The sequence below is a fragment of the Penicillium hordei genome (genome assembly GCF_028827395.1).
Source record: "Penicillium hordei strain IBT 12815 chromosome Unknown utg000006l_segment0_segment0, whole genome shotgun sequence".
Taxonomy (NCBI): domain Eukaryota; kingdom Fungi; phylum Ascomycota; class Eurotiomycetes; order Eurotiales; family Aspergillaceae; genus Penicillium; species Penicillium hordei.
Window position 1 is genome coordinate 1,099,313 of NW_026623147.1, and position 17,186 is coordinate 1,116,498.

At 48.0% G+C, this 17,186-nt stretch overlaps 7 protein-coding genes across 7 annotated transcripts; 3 read left to right on the forward strand and 4 right to left on the reverse strand.

Annotated features, from left to right (window-relative positions):
- The first annotated feature begins 35 nt into the window (after window positions 1-35).
- phb1 (prohibitin subunit PHB1) lies at window positions 36-1,168 on the forward strand. The gene is made up of 2 exons (XM_056902150.1): window positions 36-404; window positions 469-1,168. The coding sequence occupies exons 1-2, from the start codon at window positions 84-86 to the stop codon at window positions 985-987; spliced, it is 840 nt and encodes a 279-aa protein (XP_056747437.1). The 5' UTR covers window positions 36-83; the 3' UTR covers window positions 988-1,168.
- Window positions 1,169-1,245: 77 nt separating this feature from the next.
- Window positions 1,246-2,592, reverse strand: N7537_011097 (25S rRNA (uracil2843-N3)-methyltransferase; the record flags this gene model as incomplete). The annotated part of the gene is made up of 1 exon (XM_056902151.1): window positions 1,246-2,592. The coding sequence occupies one exon, from the start codon at window positions 2,590-2,592 to the stop codon at window positions 1,246-1,248; it is 1,347 nt and encodes a 448-aa protein (XP_056747438.1).
- Window positions 2,593-4,859: 2,267 nt separating this feature from the next.
- Window positions 4,860-5,781, reverse strand: N7537_011098 (putative C2H2 transcription factor; the record flags this gene model as incomplete). The annotated part of the gene is made up of 2 exons (XM_056902152.1): window positions 4,860-5,448; window positions 5,507-5,781. The coding sequence occupies 2 exons, from the start codon at window positions 5,779-5,781 to the stop codon at window positions 4,860-4,862; spliced, it is 864 nt and encodes a 287-aa protein (XP_056747439.1).
- Window positions 5,782-7,704: 1,923 nt separating this feature from the next.
- N7537_011099 (DUF4396 domain-containing protein) lies at window positions 7,705-8,409 on the forward strand (the record flags this gene model as incomplete). The annotated part of the gene is made up of 2 exons (XM_056902153.1): window positions 7,705-8,056; window positions 8,117-8,409. 2 exons carry the CDS (start codon window positions 7,705-7,707, stop codon window positions 8,407-8,409), a joined length of 645 nt encoding a protein of 214 aa, XP_056747440.1.
- Window positions 8,410-9,328: 919 nt separating this feature from the next.
- Window positions 9,329-12,619, reverse strand: N7537_011100 (putative regulator of nonsense transcripts; the record flags this gene model as incomplete). The annotated part of the gene is made up of 2 exons (XM_056902154.1): window positions 9,329-12,353; window positions 12,405-12,619. 2 exons carry the CDS (start codon window positions 12,617-12,619, stop codon window positions 9,329-9,331), a joined length of 3,240 nt encoding a protein of 1,079 aa, XP_056747441.1.
- A 468-nt stretch (window positions 12,620-13,087) lies between these two features.
- N7537_011101 (snoRNA-binding rRNA-processing protein IMP4) lies at window positions 13,088-14,040 on the forward strand (the record flags this gene model as incomplete). Its single annotated transcript, XM_056902155.1, has 2 exons — window positions 13,088-13,113; window positions 13,165-14,040. Exons 1-2 carry the CDS (start codon window positions 13,108-13,110, stop codon window positions 14,038-14,040), a joined length of 882 nt encoding a protein of 293 aa, XP_056747442.1. The 5' UTR covers window positions 13,088-13,107.
- Window positions 14,041-15,674: 1,634 nt separating this feature from the next.
- N7537_011102 (BRCT domain protein) lies at window positions 15,675-16,922 on the reverse strand (the record flags this gene model as incomplete). The annotated part of the gene is made up of 5 exons (XM_056902156.1): window positions 15,675-16,148; window positions 16,210-16,316; window positions 16,374-16,409; window positions 16,468-16,686; window positions 16,745-16,922. The coding sequence occupies 5 exons, from the start codon at window positions 16,920-16,922 to the stop codon at window positions 15,675-15,677; spliced, it is 1,014 nt and encodes a 337-aa protein (XP_056747443.1).
- Window positions 16,923-17,186: the final 264 nt, after the last annotated feature.

Genomic DNA, 17,186 nt, shown 5'->3' on the forward strand with positions numbered 1-17,186 from the left:
TGGGAACACTCAGAGTGAGCAACGGGAAAAGCAGACATCATCTCCATCATCCGTCCTCATCACCTCGCCCTCCACCTCCAACCATGGCTCAAGTCCTCCAAAATGTTTATCGACTGGCCTTCCCCGTGGCTATTGGGGGTATGCTAGTTCAAAATTCCCTTTACGATGTCAAGGGCGGCACACGAGCTGTCATCTTCGACCGAGTGTCTGGTGTGCAAGAGAAGGTCGTCAACGAAGGAACACATTTCTTGATCCCCTGGTTGCAGCGCGCAATTGTCTACGATGTCCGCACGAAGCCTCGCAACATCTCCACCACGACAGGAAGTAAGGATTTGCAGATGGTTAGCTTGACGCTGCGTGTGTTGCACCGCCCGGAGGTGCCGAAGCTGCCGCAGATCTACCAGGTGTGTATCTCATGTGATCCCTAAGTACCTACATATAACAAAAGACTGACCTAGAGTTATCCAGTCATACGGTACCGATTATGATGAGCGTGTCCTCCCATCCATCGGAAACGAAGTCCTCAAGGCCATTGTGGCCCAGTTCGACGCCGCCGAGCTGATCACACAACGTGAAGCTGTCTCCAACCGTATCCGCACTGACTTGATGAAGCGTGCTGGACAATTCAACATCGCCCTCGAGGACGTCTCCATTACACACATGACCTTCGGAAAGGAGTTCACACGGGCCGTCGAACAGAAGCAGATCGCTCAACAGGATGCCGAGCGGGCCCGATTCATCGTCGAGCGTGCCGAGCAGGAGCGCCAGGCCAACGTCATTCGCGCTGAGGGTGAAGCCGAGAGTGCCGACATTATCAGCAAGGCCGTCGCCAAGGCTGGCAGCGGACTGATTGAGATCCGTCGTATCGAGGCCAGCAAGGAGATCGCCACCACTCTTTCCTCGAACCCCAACGTCACTTATCTGCCTGGTGGAGAGGGAAAGGATGGAAGCAAGAGCACTAGCCTCCTGCTGGGTCTGCGGAGTTAGGGGGGTTATAAGGCTGTCTCGGGGATTTATGAGCCCCATTTTCACAACTCATTGAATGTACCAATTAATCGCAATTTTTTGTCGCGACTTGGGGCGAGTCTCGCCTCGTGGCGTGAATTTGGAGTGGTCTGAACTAAACCACCTTATCTGTAGCAATACCATACCTCACTCCACACCACACTTTTTTTTTTTTTGGAAGCCTCAATCGTATTGCTCATTAAATAGTTTTTATATATCGTGAAATAGAACACATCAGATCTACAACCGCCGATACACATGCATCTGGAAGCGCATATCTTCCAAGCCTGCGCCTTCGCCAACTTCATACCGCAGACGCACAGCGTCCCGTCTCCACCATCTCGAGTCCTGCGTGTATACGCACTCCCATTTGCCCTTCGCCACAGACAGCAGCGTGTGGTCAAGCAAGAACTTCATGGGATAGTTCCTCTCTTGTGGTTCACCGTCCGGTCCTTTTCCTAGCTTCAAAGTGGAATAGCTGCCAGGACTATCAACAACCAGAAGCACCGCACCGGCAGGAAGGATTTCCGTCATTTTGAGCATGAAACCGGTAGTCTTTGGCATGGAGGTAGAGAAGAGCTCATTCAAAGTGAACATGATAGGGACGAGAACGGAAGTGAAAGGAGAGGCCGAGGAAGGTCCGAGGAAGATTTCCCTCAGTCCCTCCTCAGGAAGAGTCAGGACATCTGCGCGACGAAAAGCCACGGAGAATGTTTCACTGGCCACTTTCTCCGACAGCAACGGCGGACGATATTTTGTTGTTTGCGAGAATGGCACATCAGCTGATGTGATGGTTCGTGAAAGCCTATCAACAACGTCCGACCAGTTTCCGATATCGACAGCCATGACTGAGAGGCTTGGTGCGCTGACACCTTGGTCTTCAACTTCTGTCTTTTCATCTTGATTTTCCGAGTCTTCAAGGGAGACGTTGGCAACACGTTCCTCAAGCGACTGGGCTTGGGGGCCCATGTCTCTCCACGCACCTGCAAGAGCAGCGATCTCTGCACCGGCTCCGCCACCAATTGATACAACACGAGTGCAGGTGTTCTTGCTTCTAGCACGGCCTCGCGTATTTCCCTCTTCCTCTTTCATCCAAGTCAAAACTCCCTTCAACAGGCCCGCATATCCCAATGACCGGGAGGCACTCCAGCGCAATGCATAGGCGCGCAGCAGATCCTCGCCTGCCTCGGTAAAGGCAGAGTCAAAATCGCGCTGGTATAGAAGCCCCTTGATTGTTTGGATGAGAGATTTAATATCTAATGGTTCATCTTTATTTTCGTCTGATTGTGATTCAGCGGGGTTGGCATCCTGGCTTGCAGACTCCGACTCTGCGACTGGGTTGCCGAGGAGTGCTGTCTTGAATACGTCCAAAAGTAGTTGCTGGAGGGTGAGAGGAATTGTGCTGACAAGATTAAGTCCAGAAGACTCTTCTTCCTCGAGTTGTTCGGCTTCGGCTTTGGCTTTTTCAATTTCAGCTTTGCGATTGGCGTGCTGCTTGTTTGCTGGTGGTGCTTGCTTTGGTTTTTGCGCTTTCGCTTTCGGACCTGGGGACCTCCTGCGGTTTCCCTGGCGTGGGGCGTGAGGCATTATATATATATATATATATAATAATAAACTCGTTTCGTCTATCTTTTGTAAGAAATGTGACCGTCTTTAAATCGAACGTGGGGTGGAATTTTGAACTTTTTCCCTTATCGTTATCGGCGGCTCCACTATCAAGGTCTATAAACCATCCCGAGGACAACAGTTGAGTTTAATTATTGAACTTTTTCCAGAATTTCATACAGAGATTTAGAGAAATAGGGCCTCTTAAGGTTTATTCAGCCTTGCTGCATCATGAGGGTTTACTTCCATTGAGATATGTTGAGTGAGGTCTATATAATGATCATTACGGAGACCGTTTTAGTCCGGAATCAGAGCACCGAGCGCATAGGAGTTCTAAACAAATCAAAAGCAACACAATATGTCGATGTTAACGCTCAATATCCGGATTGCACTCTGCTTGTTGAATCTGCTGCAGTGATTGTAGGGCATCTCACGTACATAACGTCAGCCCTACATCTATCGATACTGCCTCTAGGGTTGATCAAGACACTACATTTTATCCAGGCAAAAGTCATACCCTGCCAGTATATAGATCTAGAAACGCGATCAATATCTCTGGTTTGAAATTATTTGTTTTCGCTGGAGGGTTAACAGAAAGAATTATGTACTTGCCAACATCCCGGCGTGACCTAACCGCGGGCAGTAAGGCAATACTGAATTGGAACACCAAATTTAACGATCAAGGGGTTTAAGATATCTTCTATCTCTTGACTATCAGCAAGCCTTGCATATATAGGAATATATCAGGGCCGTTCTAACTGTCTCTCATTGAGAGAAGTATAGGAGACTCTAGCTGCCAGTACGAAAGAAACGCTCATTCCCTTCCAGATTGCAAGTTATATACATACTACGTGCAAGTTGATGCAGTTATTAACGTGACAATATAGTGTGTTACCGGAGAATAAGTGTATCAAATCGTGTAGGTTTCATTATCAAGGGAGTAAAACTCTATATGCATACGTGTCGATCAAGATATGGCAATTTATTGAGGGCTTTATTGCCAATTTATTCATACATGGCTTGTCTGAACAGTTAATATAGTAGGCAGCAAACGGGAAAGCCTACAAGGATGTATGGCATGCTATGGTATGCATCCTTTCGTTCATATTACTAATGTACTAATCTGAACAACCACACTTCCGCCTAGAGCGCTGCCTACGTCCATGAGATTCTACACTCTCATCTAGAGCCCCATGAAGATACATGGAAAGAATGGCCCGACCAACACGAAACAGCACACCAAGATCATCAAGTGATAACGCGTTGAGTCGCTCGCGTCGAGTCAAGACCCGAACCCACGATCCGCGTAATAATGAGTCATACCTAGCCTAGTGTTGTCAGCCGAGGGGTCATGTCCATCGTCCGAGCGTACAACGAGTGAGGTTGATGCCTCATAGGCCGCCATGGGGAGCAGCGGGCTCCGTTGGGAGCCCGTTAACAGCGGTCTTGTCTCCTAACTCCGACCTTCTAGATATGGACACCGCCAGCGGGGCCATAGGGTTTCCTGGCTGCCGTGCTCACTAAGGTCTCGCCAGGGCCTGGCCAGAATCGAGGAGGTGATGGGACCCGAGTTGAACGTGGTGTGGCTGAAATGGTTGCCTGAGAAATATCGCAATCGTGTGGAAGCCTGGGCGCCTCAGGAATAAATACTTGTCTACATCCATTGATATCATTGGCTGCCCTATACTTCGAATGTCAACGTGCATATCAGATTCAATGCCACGACAGACTATAGTGTCTAGGTGTTAACAGTTGATCTTTTGGGGCTATTGTGGATTACAGAATGAGGCTAGGGTTATTTTGTCAAGCTGATATTATTCGTACAATCTGCTAGTAACCAGGAACAAATCGAACTAAAGGTAGAGTTGGATGGTAGAAGCGACGACCACAAAGGATACATCGAATCAAACACCCGGGTATATGAGGCGAGACAACGTGTAAACCGCCTCTGGAGACAACACCGCCTGGCCCATATGAAATCAAGCTAAAACGCCGTAAAGACTGGGAAAGTCGATCCCCGAATCCTCGAATCCCTGCAGAACGCAAAGAGAAGCAAAATCTGCCCAGAGAGGAGACATGGAGACCAAACCCAAATGCTACACAAACAAGACAGAAAGGAAGTCGCAAAAAATCACAAAACAAGAGAAAAAGCAAAGTCGCATAATTTTGAAGCGCATTGGCTGCCTCGACAAACGCCCACAAGATGCATAGGTCAATCCGTAGACATTTCAAATCTGATAGGAGCAATATTAAACGGGAGGAGCCGCAGTAGGCTGGGGAACCGGTTGCGAAAGATCCTGCAGTTCGGGTCCGGGAGGAGACTGCTGAGGGATAGCCTGCTGAATGTTGGCGACAATTCGCTCCAACTCTTCAAGACGACGATCCTTCTCTTGGACTTCGCGGCGGAGTCTCTTAACTTCATTGTGTAAATCGATTCCATGCTCATCGGTCTCAGGCATATCTCGGAGATCTCCAACGGGAGGAGAGTCGTGGCGGCGCTTCATTCCAGTGATAGGCAGAGAGGGGGCACGAACGCCCTCGACACCATCAAGTTCGGTGGCGCGGTCCCAAGGCATATCAACCATCGGGGGAGCTTCATCATTGTGCATGTGGCGACGGCGAAGATGTTCGCGCAGATTTTCTTGGCGCGTAAATCCGTTGCCAGTGCTGCGATTGCAATCAGTGTATGGGCACATCAGGGCCTTCTTTGTGTCGGTGTTTTTCTTGTGAACTTCGCGCTGGTGACGAAGGAGACCACCAGAGTAGGTGAAACCTTGGATTTTGTCACAGTTTGGTTCATAACACTTGTACGGACGATCATGTTTATCCATGTGTTTGCTAAGGTCATGTTAGTACTGGGCGCGTTAAAGATACAACAATAGGACATTGTACTTACTTCCATTCGCATGGACGGCGGAAAGTAGGAGGTGCAGCTTGACACTCGGGATGATCGCAAAAGATTTGACCTTCAGAGTTCTTAGGAGGATCGCGGGCGCGTCGAACAGAAAGGCGCGGGCGCGCCCCATCAAGGTTGTAACTCATAGGCTGCTGAGGGTCGTTCATTCTGGCAATTGGGGGTGTGGATTCAGATGCAGAGGCAAGGATGGACGCAGCGAGAGCGCCGTTGGGACCTTCACTTCTTGGGCTAGGATAGTCAGACCCGTCACCCATATCGCGAAGTTGATACCCCACACTACTGAGGGGATCGTGATAGAATGTAGTAGATACCGGAAAGACGCGTCGTCAATGCACAACAACGGTAAATTTAAAAGCACTGAGTATCTGAGTAGAGGGAAACAACAAAAATAGAGTTGTTTATGAAAAAATTGAAATAAATTAGCGGTGACAGCCTAGTAGATGTCGATGGGTATGGGGTCGGGAGAGGATGAGGAGTTGGCCAAAATTTTCAGGTAGCAAGGCATCCGCAGCCTATTTATACCGCTTGCGTCAGGTGCAGATGCGCCACTGTGGCGCAGTGACCCTTATTCTTTCGAAATGTCCCTGCAGAATCTTGCTTCTTTCGTTTTCTAGTGGGGTTTCTAGACAGCTGGGTTGTCATATGAGTTCATAACTGGCTAGAGCTTATATACATGCAGGTATGGGCAATACTGGTTATTAATGCCGATATCGAGATGAGGGGAGTCAAGGAACACAAGTGACTCATACACTAGAGGGGCACCGTGGGTATGACTGTATACTAGTATGGTACCAATCCTGTTGTCCCTTCTCGGCGGATCCGATTTAGGTATCAAAGCAAGATTGCCTGTCAGGCAGCCGTCCACCCGTGAACTACCGGAATAGTTGGGGTCGCCACAGACCTGACAAATCCAGTGGCGGTGAGTGCACGTGATAGTGATCAACAAGATCTTCAATCACGTGCATGATTAATATGCTTATTTAAGCATCAAAGATCGGGCACCCGGGCAGTGCCTTTCTGCAATGTATGTTCGCCAGGCCAAATGTTAGGCTGCAACAAACTCGGGCTGCTTGACAAGCTTTATATACCAATGATCGGCATGTCCACGCAATCAATTGCTTCTATTAAAAGGAATACTGTAAGAACTATTCTGGTACTCGGCTTTCCCAACCTCAATCAGGCTATGCAAGCTCGCTTAGAATCAGTATATCGAACATTCTATAGGTTTCTAAACGAAGTAACTTAGAAGCAACGTGGTTTGCATGGATATGCATGCAGATCAGTCTACTGAGAATCTTGAAGCCTACAAGTTAACCTACAATATACAATATTACGACATTTTGCTACACTGTGAATATGACCTTTCATATCTTCTTTACAGAGAACAATGAATGGCAAAACTACAATTCTTCTGCAAGACTATAGTATAGAACAGGATTGGAGCCACAAAATAACACCGCGTTAGCGTTCCATACAAGCGTGGAAGACTGCCAAGGGGATTACTTATGAAGGCTACCTAATTGATTAGCACTGCCTCTATCATAATAGAATAGCCTTTGATGTTAAACAAGCCTCAATATATGTTCATCTATTTTGAGTGATTTGCTACCCAGTTTGAAATTATGTTATTTGGCCAAGCGATGAATTATACTAGGCCCTAGACCTATACACCTGAAAGATGCCCAAACCGGTAAAACAACGCCACCATTCGACGTGGACCAACAGGCACAGACATAATTGATCGCATGATACCCACATTCACATTAAATACCTGGAATAAGTTTATGGTGTTGTCAACGTGAATGTTCCTAGTGCTCCCGTAGCCCCACCGCATAGTGCGAAGATATATCCAATGCTCAGCATGTCGAATATTCACCCCATATATTGTTCTTCTCACTTCGCCAGTTATTTCCTCTTATATATTAAGATTCTGTGGAACTATCAAGAAATATTATTAATTGGTATATTTTTCGATGCGTGGTTTCGTAAATTGTATATCTGGCACTATTTCATTGCGGCATTTGTGCTACAGGCTCGGGGACCATGCTCCACCATCCCTACCGACCTGGCTACCTGACCCCTTGACCCCGTCCCTTCGAATTTTCATATCCAAACTTACCTATGTTACCATTCGTGTGAATTGTCATAAGATCCCAACAAGCTAGGGTATGAGTCAAATGCGCCACCCATTTTTACTTCAACGAAGCCGAGGCATTTGCTGGGTTTCAAGACGCGCCTTCAGTGGCACCACTCGTGCACAAGCCTGCCATACAGAGAAAAATCAGCGCACAAAGAGCATCAAGCACGAAAACCAATTATCTCAAACCCCCAAATGTACCAAAAAGCTGCCAATCCAACCCCTTCCGACGCTTAGTCTTCCATTCTGGACCTGCAGATCTACCTGGAAACGAGCAGGAATCAACACTCTCCGCTGTTTGGTAGGATGTACAGCCGGTGATTTCTCCGCATTATGGATCTTGCAGACTTACTACCCTGAGATGGGTATGAGTAGCATAATGGCCTTGTCGAGTGGGTTGCCTTGAACGAATGAAATCGTATTGAGTATTGTGTACTAAAACAATCATCTAGTGGCATCCGGTATCACAACTTCTGTTATCCTCGAGACAATCCTGCTCCGCCGCGGGGCGGACCAGCTCTCCTGGCCGATGGCTGCTCGTACCGCTATGGGCATGAGTATGGTTTCGATGTTGGCCATGGAACTAGCTGAGAATGCAGTTGATTATCATCTGACTGGTGGGATAGTTGCTTTTGGAGATCCAAAGTTCTGGATGGCAGCAGTGTTATCGATGGGTGCTGGATACCTGGCGCCGTTGCCGTACAACTATCTACGTCTTCGAAAATATGGGAAATCGTGTCACTGATTTCAAATGTACCCATATATGTAGTATGCTCACCTTTATAGAACATAGACATCGTTTTAATACAGTGCTTAATTCTACTATAGACTGTTTGCCACAAACGATATGAGGCAAGTACTAAACCTTGGAAATGATAGGTCTTATCCAGATTATACGTAGAGGAATCGGGGTTAAGTACCTACCTGGGGTGCCTCTAGGGGCAGCATGACTGAAGTAATGCAACCGATTAGTACGACAGTAAGGCTAATAGGGGGAGCGGCTGATGGGGCTAATGTGTAGAAGCTGAGGCAGAGTAACGGCTTTAGCCCTAGCTCGAAACGTAAGCCGGCGAAGATTCCAACCTTGGAAGGTCGGCTTAGTTTCTAGTTTCTTATCATATTGCCTGCTTACGGAGATAGAAAAAGATGTGGGATCATAAATTGCCATTGTTTTTTTAAAGCTAATACCTGACTATCTAAGAGATAAAGATAGCAAGTACGAAATATGGCCAAGGGGTAGGGGTAAATTCGCAGAGCTGCCCAGTAATTGCTACCGGGGCTATCGGAACTGGGCATCGGCAATCGACAGGTGAGTTTTCAGTAATTCCTTCAACTAGAAGATACTGGAGGATCATTGTCTGTCGCTTCATCCCCGAGAGTCACGCCTTGTAAGAATGTCACGGTGACAATGGTGAGGGATCAGACCCAGGGAACAACCCTTCGACGGACAGAACGGTGCTTTGGTAGCAGGTCAAAGGACCCGGGGATAAGCATCCGAAAAGTCTTGGGTTTGCCGATCCAAAGTCCTGGTCGGCATAAAAGAAACGGGCGGTCAGACTCTGTTGGAAAGAACCCTGATAGTATGCACGGACATTACTTCGCCGAGTGGTAAGACGGGCGAACCTGTTGGAGGTTGCCCTGGGAAATGTTAGACACAAAGTCACTCAGTCATAGTTGCCACCAACTTGGCTAGCGAAAGCAGTAGAGACGCTACGGGCATCATCGTCGTCGTGAGGGTTCTGGCCCGGCACGCCGCGAGTCACGCGAATGCTAGCAGAGCTGCCTCCGAAGATGCTGCCATTGTCCGGAACGCCGGTCCTGTAAGGCTCACGTCCGCCAGACTCGACGTAGCGCTTCAATCGGTCAGATTGGCTGAGGCTGGGCTGCTTGCTCATATCATTAATGCTTAGACCAGTGAGACTGACACCGCCCTGATCAACGCTGCGTCCGTCAGTGACGCTGCAGGTAACATCAGACTCAGTAGCAGCGACTGACTCGCCAGTCACACTGGGTGCTCCCTTGGGTCGGCCACCATTTGCTCGACGACCGCCAGAGATCGCAGGCCAGGACTCGCCGAAATTCTGGAACATAGGGGGGTAGCCAGACGGAAGGCCAACACCACCAAGTGCCGAGCCGTGGACGGAAGACACATCATCGGGGATATAGCCCACCACAGACCCGGAGTCATGATACTCGTTGCGGTGACCGCCGTTGCGACCATTCACTGCATTATTGGGGGCATTATTTGTCTGGCTGAAAGACATCTGGAAGCGCTGCGGGCCTCTGTATGCTTGTTTAGGCCGGCTGAATTGAATCAAGGACTCCTGAAGGTTGGACAAGGGCCCCTCAACGAGACAGTGGCGTTCCTTAAAGTGCTGCAAAAGACAGTTCCACAATGGGTGTTTAGACAAGACCTTGGGGTTTCCGAGGATGACCAGACCAAATCGAGCACGAGTAAGGGCCACGTTGAGACGACGAGGATCGCTCAGGAAACCAATACCTTGGTGATCATTGGAACGCACACAAGAAAGGATAATATAATCCTTCTCTCTGCCTTGGAATGCATCGACCGACGCAACCTCAATCTCCTTGTAATGTTCCTTCTTGAAGGTACCGTTTGCCTGCATAGAGCTGACAATGTAGCTCCGCTGTCCCTCGTATGGAGTGATGATACCGATATCCCTAGGCTGAACACCTGCCTTAAAGAAGCGCGTGACGATCTTCTCGACGTTGGTCGCTTCAGTACGGTTAAGATAGGAGGTACCTGACGCGGAGATTTCTTCATTGCCCAGGTTTGACCAAAACATCATGGGATCATCAATGATGGGCCAAGGGAAGTCAACATCGCGACGGACACGATCAGCAATGGTGATACCGTTCTGCAGCGAGCCTTCGTAGAACATATTGGACGGGAATTCCGAAAGGCACGGGTGCATACGATACTGGACATTCAAGCGAATAGGAGAGCAGCCCAATATGACGAGACGCTCGAACAGAGATTGGTTCAAACCGGCCTTGGCGGCCTTCTTGTTCATGATCACGGGGCCAAGTTGCTGGTGATCACCGACCAGCACAACTTGCTTGCAGCCCAGAACCAGGGGGATCATACACTCGGGCTCAGCAGATTGGGTAGATTCATCAATCAGGACAGTGCGGAACTTGCCCTTTGAAAGACGAGGATCACCTGCACCAACACAAGTACAGCAGATCACATCCGCGTTGGTCAAGATTTCACGTTCAGCAGAGCGAGTAAGTTGCTTCAGGCGCTTTTCGTCTTGGCTGGACAATTCCCCAAGTTCAGCCTTCAGCTGGTTGAGTTTCACTAACTCAATGTTGCTATCGTTCATACGAACCTGCTCGTGCAGCGAAAGGAAACCAACAGCAGATTCCACATCCTCGCGAGATTTAGCAGTAACTCGTACTGTCTTGAGACCAGTCCGATGGATACGTTCGCAGAGCTGGTCAACGGCAACGTTGGACGGAGCGCAGACAAGAACCTGGCCTCCATTGATCTTGGCGAGATGGTAGATGATGGTGGCCGAGGTAACGGTCTTACCAGTTCCGGGAGGACCTTGGATCAAACTGAGAGGTCGCTGGAGGACACTTTTAACCGCGTTGATTTGACTGCCATTCAGATCTGGCAAACCTGGAACACTGAATTTCTTCGGAATCTGAGTCTTCATAGGAGCTGCAGCAACCTCATGACCAAGGAGGCGATGGAAGATGTAGCCTGAGACACTCTGCTCATCCACTGCGAATGTCTTCATGGCACATTGCATGCGGTCGAAGGAAGTCGATTTCCAAACATAGTCGGCCATAAAATTGTGTGTGCATTCAGTGGGAACTGACTTGTGGTCGCCCTTGGCGCGTAGTTCGATGGTGACCTCGTCAGATTGATTGTTCGGGATCTTGATGACATAGCCCACACCTTCCCACTTGGGACGCAATTCACCATTGTACTTGATGCGCATCTCATCGCCCACAGCCAACTTGACATCTCCCAGCTCAAGCTTGGGCAGCACAAAGCTTGCGAGGTGCTTATTGTTGAGACCAAGGTCCCAGCGTACGATGAGACCATCTTGGGATTGAGATTCCTTCAACTTGCGGTCGTAATCGGCCTCGATCTTGACAAGTGGACCGAAAATGTTCTGATACTGGAAAGCATCGTCATAGCGAAGTAGAACTGGCGCAGGCTCATCATCCACTGCCGTGGCCTTCTCCAAGTCTTCCAGAGTTGCCTGAGAGTTGTCTTTCCACATTTCCTCCAATTTCGCAATCAATTGAGGACTGAGGTGACGGGCACGGAGTTGTTCTTGGTCAGTAGGTGCTCCCACGAGCCAGGGAAGAAAAGAACGATCCTCAATGAGAGGCTGCCAGCGTGAAGTGTCCCAATTCATGTCCTTGGAGGAAGGCATAGAGGCACATGGCTGCCGACAAAGCAAGACAACAACGGTATCGGATTTTGCGGGAATGAAACCAAGCAAAAAGACATTCTTGGTGCCACAGTTGTAGCATTCAAGAATCGTATCACCCAAAGACGAGCCCGGGTGGAGCTGGACTTCCTTATGACGAGCGCGGACAAGGTGATTGACGATATGCGAGGAAGAGGTATTGCCACGTGCACTACAGAACCATTTATTACACGAGAGACATTTGACGACGCTGCTCGGGTTGTGAATGCCACAGTACCTATAATATAATCAGTAAATGTCCATCCACAAAGAAGATATTAAAACTGACGCGCATGCATGAGCAGGGAGCTCTATTTCCTCCTCTCCATTTCCTTGGGACTTTTGGTGCCCGTTTGTGGGTGCACCGACTATGCTTTCCATGTCATCATCTTCAAAGGTATCAGAGCCCTCATCTTCGTCATCATGTCGGCGTGGACGCGCGCGGCCGAGTGCAATCTCATTAATTTCAACTCCCGCTGAGGGGTCTTCCGGTTGGTAGCTCATTATGGGTACCGATATGGAACGTTGATAGGGATGACTGGAGCTGATCAAGATTCAAAGCGAAAAGAAAAGCGAAAAGCAGTTGAAACCAGAAATGAACTTCGCAGTCATAAACGATTTAAAGAGCGTAGAGGACAATCCGATCGTCTTATGGGGGTGTTTAAGTGTTGAAATCTCCAGGGTGTGCCTGAGGGGCAAACGAACGGAGATCTATATCGAGATGTGGGGATTAGCGGTATTTTTTTTTGACAATAATAGATTAGCACATACAACCAGTCCAGCTCTCTGTGTCAGAGGACCGACAAAAGAGAGTCGATGAGTTTGTCTCGAAGGATGAGCAAAAAGCGTTCTCCGCAACTGCCCAGATTCTTTATCGGTGCGATCCCACTACGGCTATGCAGGAAAACCAAAGACGCAGCCCCGGAGTTAAGAGAAAAAAAAAAGTTGCCCGCTCATTCTCTACTCAAGCCACTTTTACTTCGATCTTCAAAATGCTGGTAAGTGAAGAATAAATTTAACACAGTTGACATTTTACTTACCATCAGTAGCGCCGCCAAACCCGCGAGCGTCGCGATTATCTTTATCGGAGAGCTTTGCTACTCCGTGATGCCTCCATTGCCGAAAAAAGATCGCAACTCAAGGCTTCATTGGCTTCTGGAAAGCCTCTAGATCCTACAATCGCAAATGATAAAACACTTCGGGAAGACTTCAAATATGATGAATCAAAGGACAAGGAAGACGCTGAGATGGACATCGATGATGAATACGTTTTAACCTCCGGCATTATCGACCCCCGTCCTCTGGTTACCACCTCTCGCTCCCCCTCCGCTCGCCTGGGCGCATTTGCGAAAGAAATCCGCCTTCTCCTTCCCACCTCCATCCGCCTCAACCGTGGAACTCTCGTTCTTGGAGATCTCGTCTCCAGCGCAACCTCCGCGGCTCTTACCGACATGATTCTCCTCCACGAGCACCGTGGTACCCCGACCGCACTCACTATTTCACACCTTCCCCATGGCCCGACCGCCAGCTTCTCTCTTCACAACGTTGTCCTTCGTCAGGATATTCCGAATGCCGCTCGCGGTACCGTGTCGGAAAGCTACCCCCACTTGGTTTTCGAGGGATTCAAGACGAAGCTGGGTGCCCGCGTCGTTCAGATCCTGAAGCACCTTTTCCCTCCGCGCGAGACCGGAAAGGTCGGTAACCGTGTCGTGAGCTTTGTGAACAAGGACGACAACATCGAAGTGCGCCACCATGTTTTCGTCAAGACTGGGTACCGGGATGTGGAGCTGGCTGAAGTTGGACCTCGCATGACGATGCGACTTTTCGAGATCCGCGGAGGTACATTAGAGAAGGGCTCGAGCGGCGACATCGAATGGGCTCTTACCCAATACACGAGAACCAGCAAAAAGAAGGAATACCTGTGATTCTTTACGAACTCGCATCACTACATTGGCTGTGGCGTGGATGGTTAAGGCAGAACCTCATCTCGTCACGTTGGTCGACTGGCGTATCTGGCGTTAGAGGGCAATTAGAATGGGTTCTTTTGTCATGTTCAATTTAGTTTGTGACTTAAATGGCAGCGGAGAATGTCTAATCAAAATATTAAAGACATGTACAGCAGCTTTCTGGGGTCATCATGACCCAATTTCCTGGCAGGGAATTGGCGACTACTCTATACTTATCATGTTATAGTTTATGAAAACACACAATCCAACAATTGAAGCCTTAAGATGAACTAGATTAATTAGAGGAGATTTTCCCGGCCTTGCTAAATTGGTGAGATAAATGATACATCTGTCTACAGGTCTAATGAACAAAAACATCGGTATAACCTATCCAGTGGTCTAAGCTTTTGTTTAGTATCACCTTCCATGTGCTTTTCAAGTTTCCAAGTTCTAGTTAGAAGGGCAAACATAGTAAACATTGAAAAATAACGCCCTTAACCGTAAGATTACAATAGAGGTAGGCCATCCTTGACGAAGAACTAAGAGAGGGGGAAACGCTGGTAGTCTATGAAACCTATCGTACTACATATGGATGTTCTCGTGCTTGGACAAGTCCTGCCTTCTTTTGATAAACATGGAGGTGAAGCGGTGCAAAGCGAGCGAGACTATAAGATCATGCAGAAAGCTATATAGTACTTGCTGAAACTCACTGTGCTGGGTGAGCTGATGGCAGACATTCTCAAGATGTCGTTAGTACAACCTATGTGGATATATGTGGCCGGTAGATTGATCAAAACCAAATCTCCTCTCAATTGTTCCAACTTTGGGCACCGTTATATCTCCGAAGGATTCCTTCCAACCGTTTTCCGTCAAGGAGGAAGATAGGTACATCACTGAGCCTACATCACAACTCTCATTAAGCTTGGTAAAGCCCTCCGTGTTGCCATGCTGGTGTCAAATAATTCCGGTCTACGAGCAACATGTGAGTTGTTAGCTGTGGCCTAATGATGAATTTACCGTCGTGGGTACGGCAAAGAGAGCACAGGCTTCAACTACAACATACTTTTCAAGATGATGGAAGTGGGCTCATAGTTTCCGAAAGTGGGGGCATGCGGGTCACGCTGCATGTGATTAGCCCTAGAAAGATACGATCGTCCCGGACCCACCAGAGGCTAACAGCCCTATAATTCACTCCAACTTAGAATAATGTAATTTGACATGTTTCTAAAGAGGCTTTAGATTAGTGAAATGAATAAAGAAACTACCAGATATATACATAGTATAATAAATCAGAAGGAATGGCTAATTGATATCCAGCTTGACATAGGCAAGAACTAAGGAACTAGTATATTAGTATATGCCGGAATACTCGTCCACTTCCTCGCACTCTTGTACAATGCGACTAAAGATTTATTATATTAGGAACTACTTCTAAAATTATGGGAGCAAATCGCCTACATATCCTATGTATGTGCTGTCCTAAAATCTTCGAATTTGCATTCGGCATAAAATCTGCGTTAAAAATGATCCATCCACATTCGCTGAGGAATCCACTCGTGAGTGCAGGTGTTAGCCACCTAGAGGGATTCCCATCATCCTTAGATACTTACTATCTACTTATCCATTTCCTCCTCTTCATCCTCCTCATCAGCTTCAGATCCGTTTTCGCCCCCATCTTTAACTTGGTGATTTGCCATCTTGCCCTCCTTACTGTCCTTGGCACCATTTTTGACATCATTCTCCCTGATACCATCGGAGGCGATGCGGCTAGTCGATTCCCCACAACCTGTGCTCTGGGATTCCCTGAGGAATGCACCGAGGATAGTCGTCTTTTCCTCAAGATAAAACCAGCCCTCGTGAGCAGGCAAGCTATTTCCGTCCACGTCTTTCTTTGGGGGTGGCATCTTCCCGTTTGCCTTTTCGTCCCATTCCTTGTTAGTCTGCTCCTTGAAGAACTGCTTGAATTTTTCCACTGCAAGCTCGAGCTTGCACCTCGGTCCTGCCAGAAGTTCGACATTGGATGTGCCAATGCGGCTGAATTTTGCGTAGGTGGAGTAAGTGTGTGGTTCGACGATGGACTCGAAAAGCTAGACAGTATCAATATTCTTTTTCTGAAAACAATACACAGAATATCTCAATATCACTTACAGTCAGTTGGTACTTTTCTCTGCTAATGACCGGTGGTTTCGATGGGCGGAACAAGGTGATACTATAAACCACGTTTGTCTTTCTGTCCTGGTACACCTGACGCACGGCTGTGATGGGTAATTGTTAGACCTGGATGTGCCATCTGATATGAGGATCATGCTTACGCTTTCGTTTGCCCTTCGTGGCGAGGAAAGGATCAGCTGTAGGAAGACCTGTCAGTACGGTCTGCAATAAAGTGGAGCTGAGGAAAACTGATACCTATCCGACGCTTTGGAATATTCCCTTTGGCCTCCTTGACCACCTTTGAGGACTTCAGTGTGACCTTCTTCCTTTGGGCTTCCTTCTTCTCGGGCTTCATCAGATTCTTTAGAAGATATGGCCCTTCAGGCTTTGGTCGGCGGGTGTTTGACAACAACGAGTCTTCAAGCCAATCGTATGAGACGATCTTGACGGTGCTGAGCCTCTTGGCATTTTCCACTGTGTTTTGTTGATTAGTTTAGTTTTGAGGTCTTTGAGATATTCAAGGGCAATAGACCTGGAACTGCATTGCTTTTGAACGCCTCCTTTGTGGCGATGAGATGGGTAATTCGCGGGTTCACATCTCTTGAGAACTGTCCTCCATTTGCCCGTATCCACTGTGGGATCTTTTCACCGACACCGTTTTCGAACTTGCCTACTATAGAGGCATGAACTCTTTGAAACGGCTTCCCCATTCTGAATTCACTGCTGTCTGAGAATTGGGAAGATGGGTTTGGTGGTTCGTTTCGCTTCCACTGACGGCGGGAATGCCCCAAGAATGGCTAGAGTGATGAAATGTGCTATGCTGCCAGAAGGGAAGACTAAGATACTGCGAGGATTAGTTTTGTGGCCAGAAGTTTCGATTGGTCTTTGCTGGCTGCAGCAATATTTCAGAAATGAATTGTGTATATTGCTGGAAGACAAGTCTTTGAGATAATGAATGAGAGGACTAGTTCGAT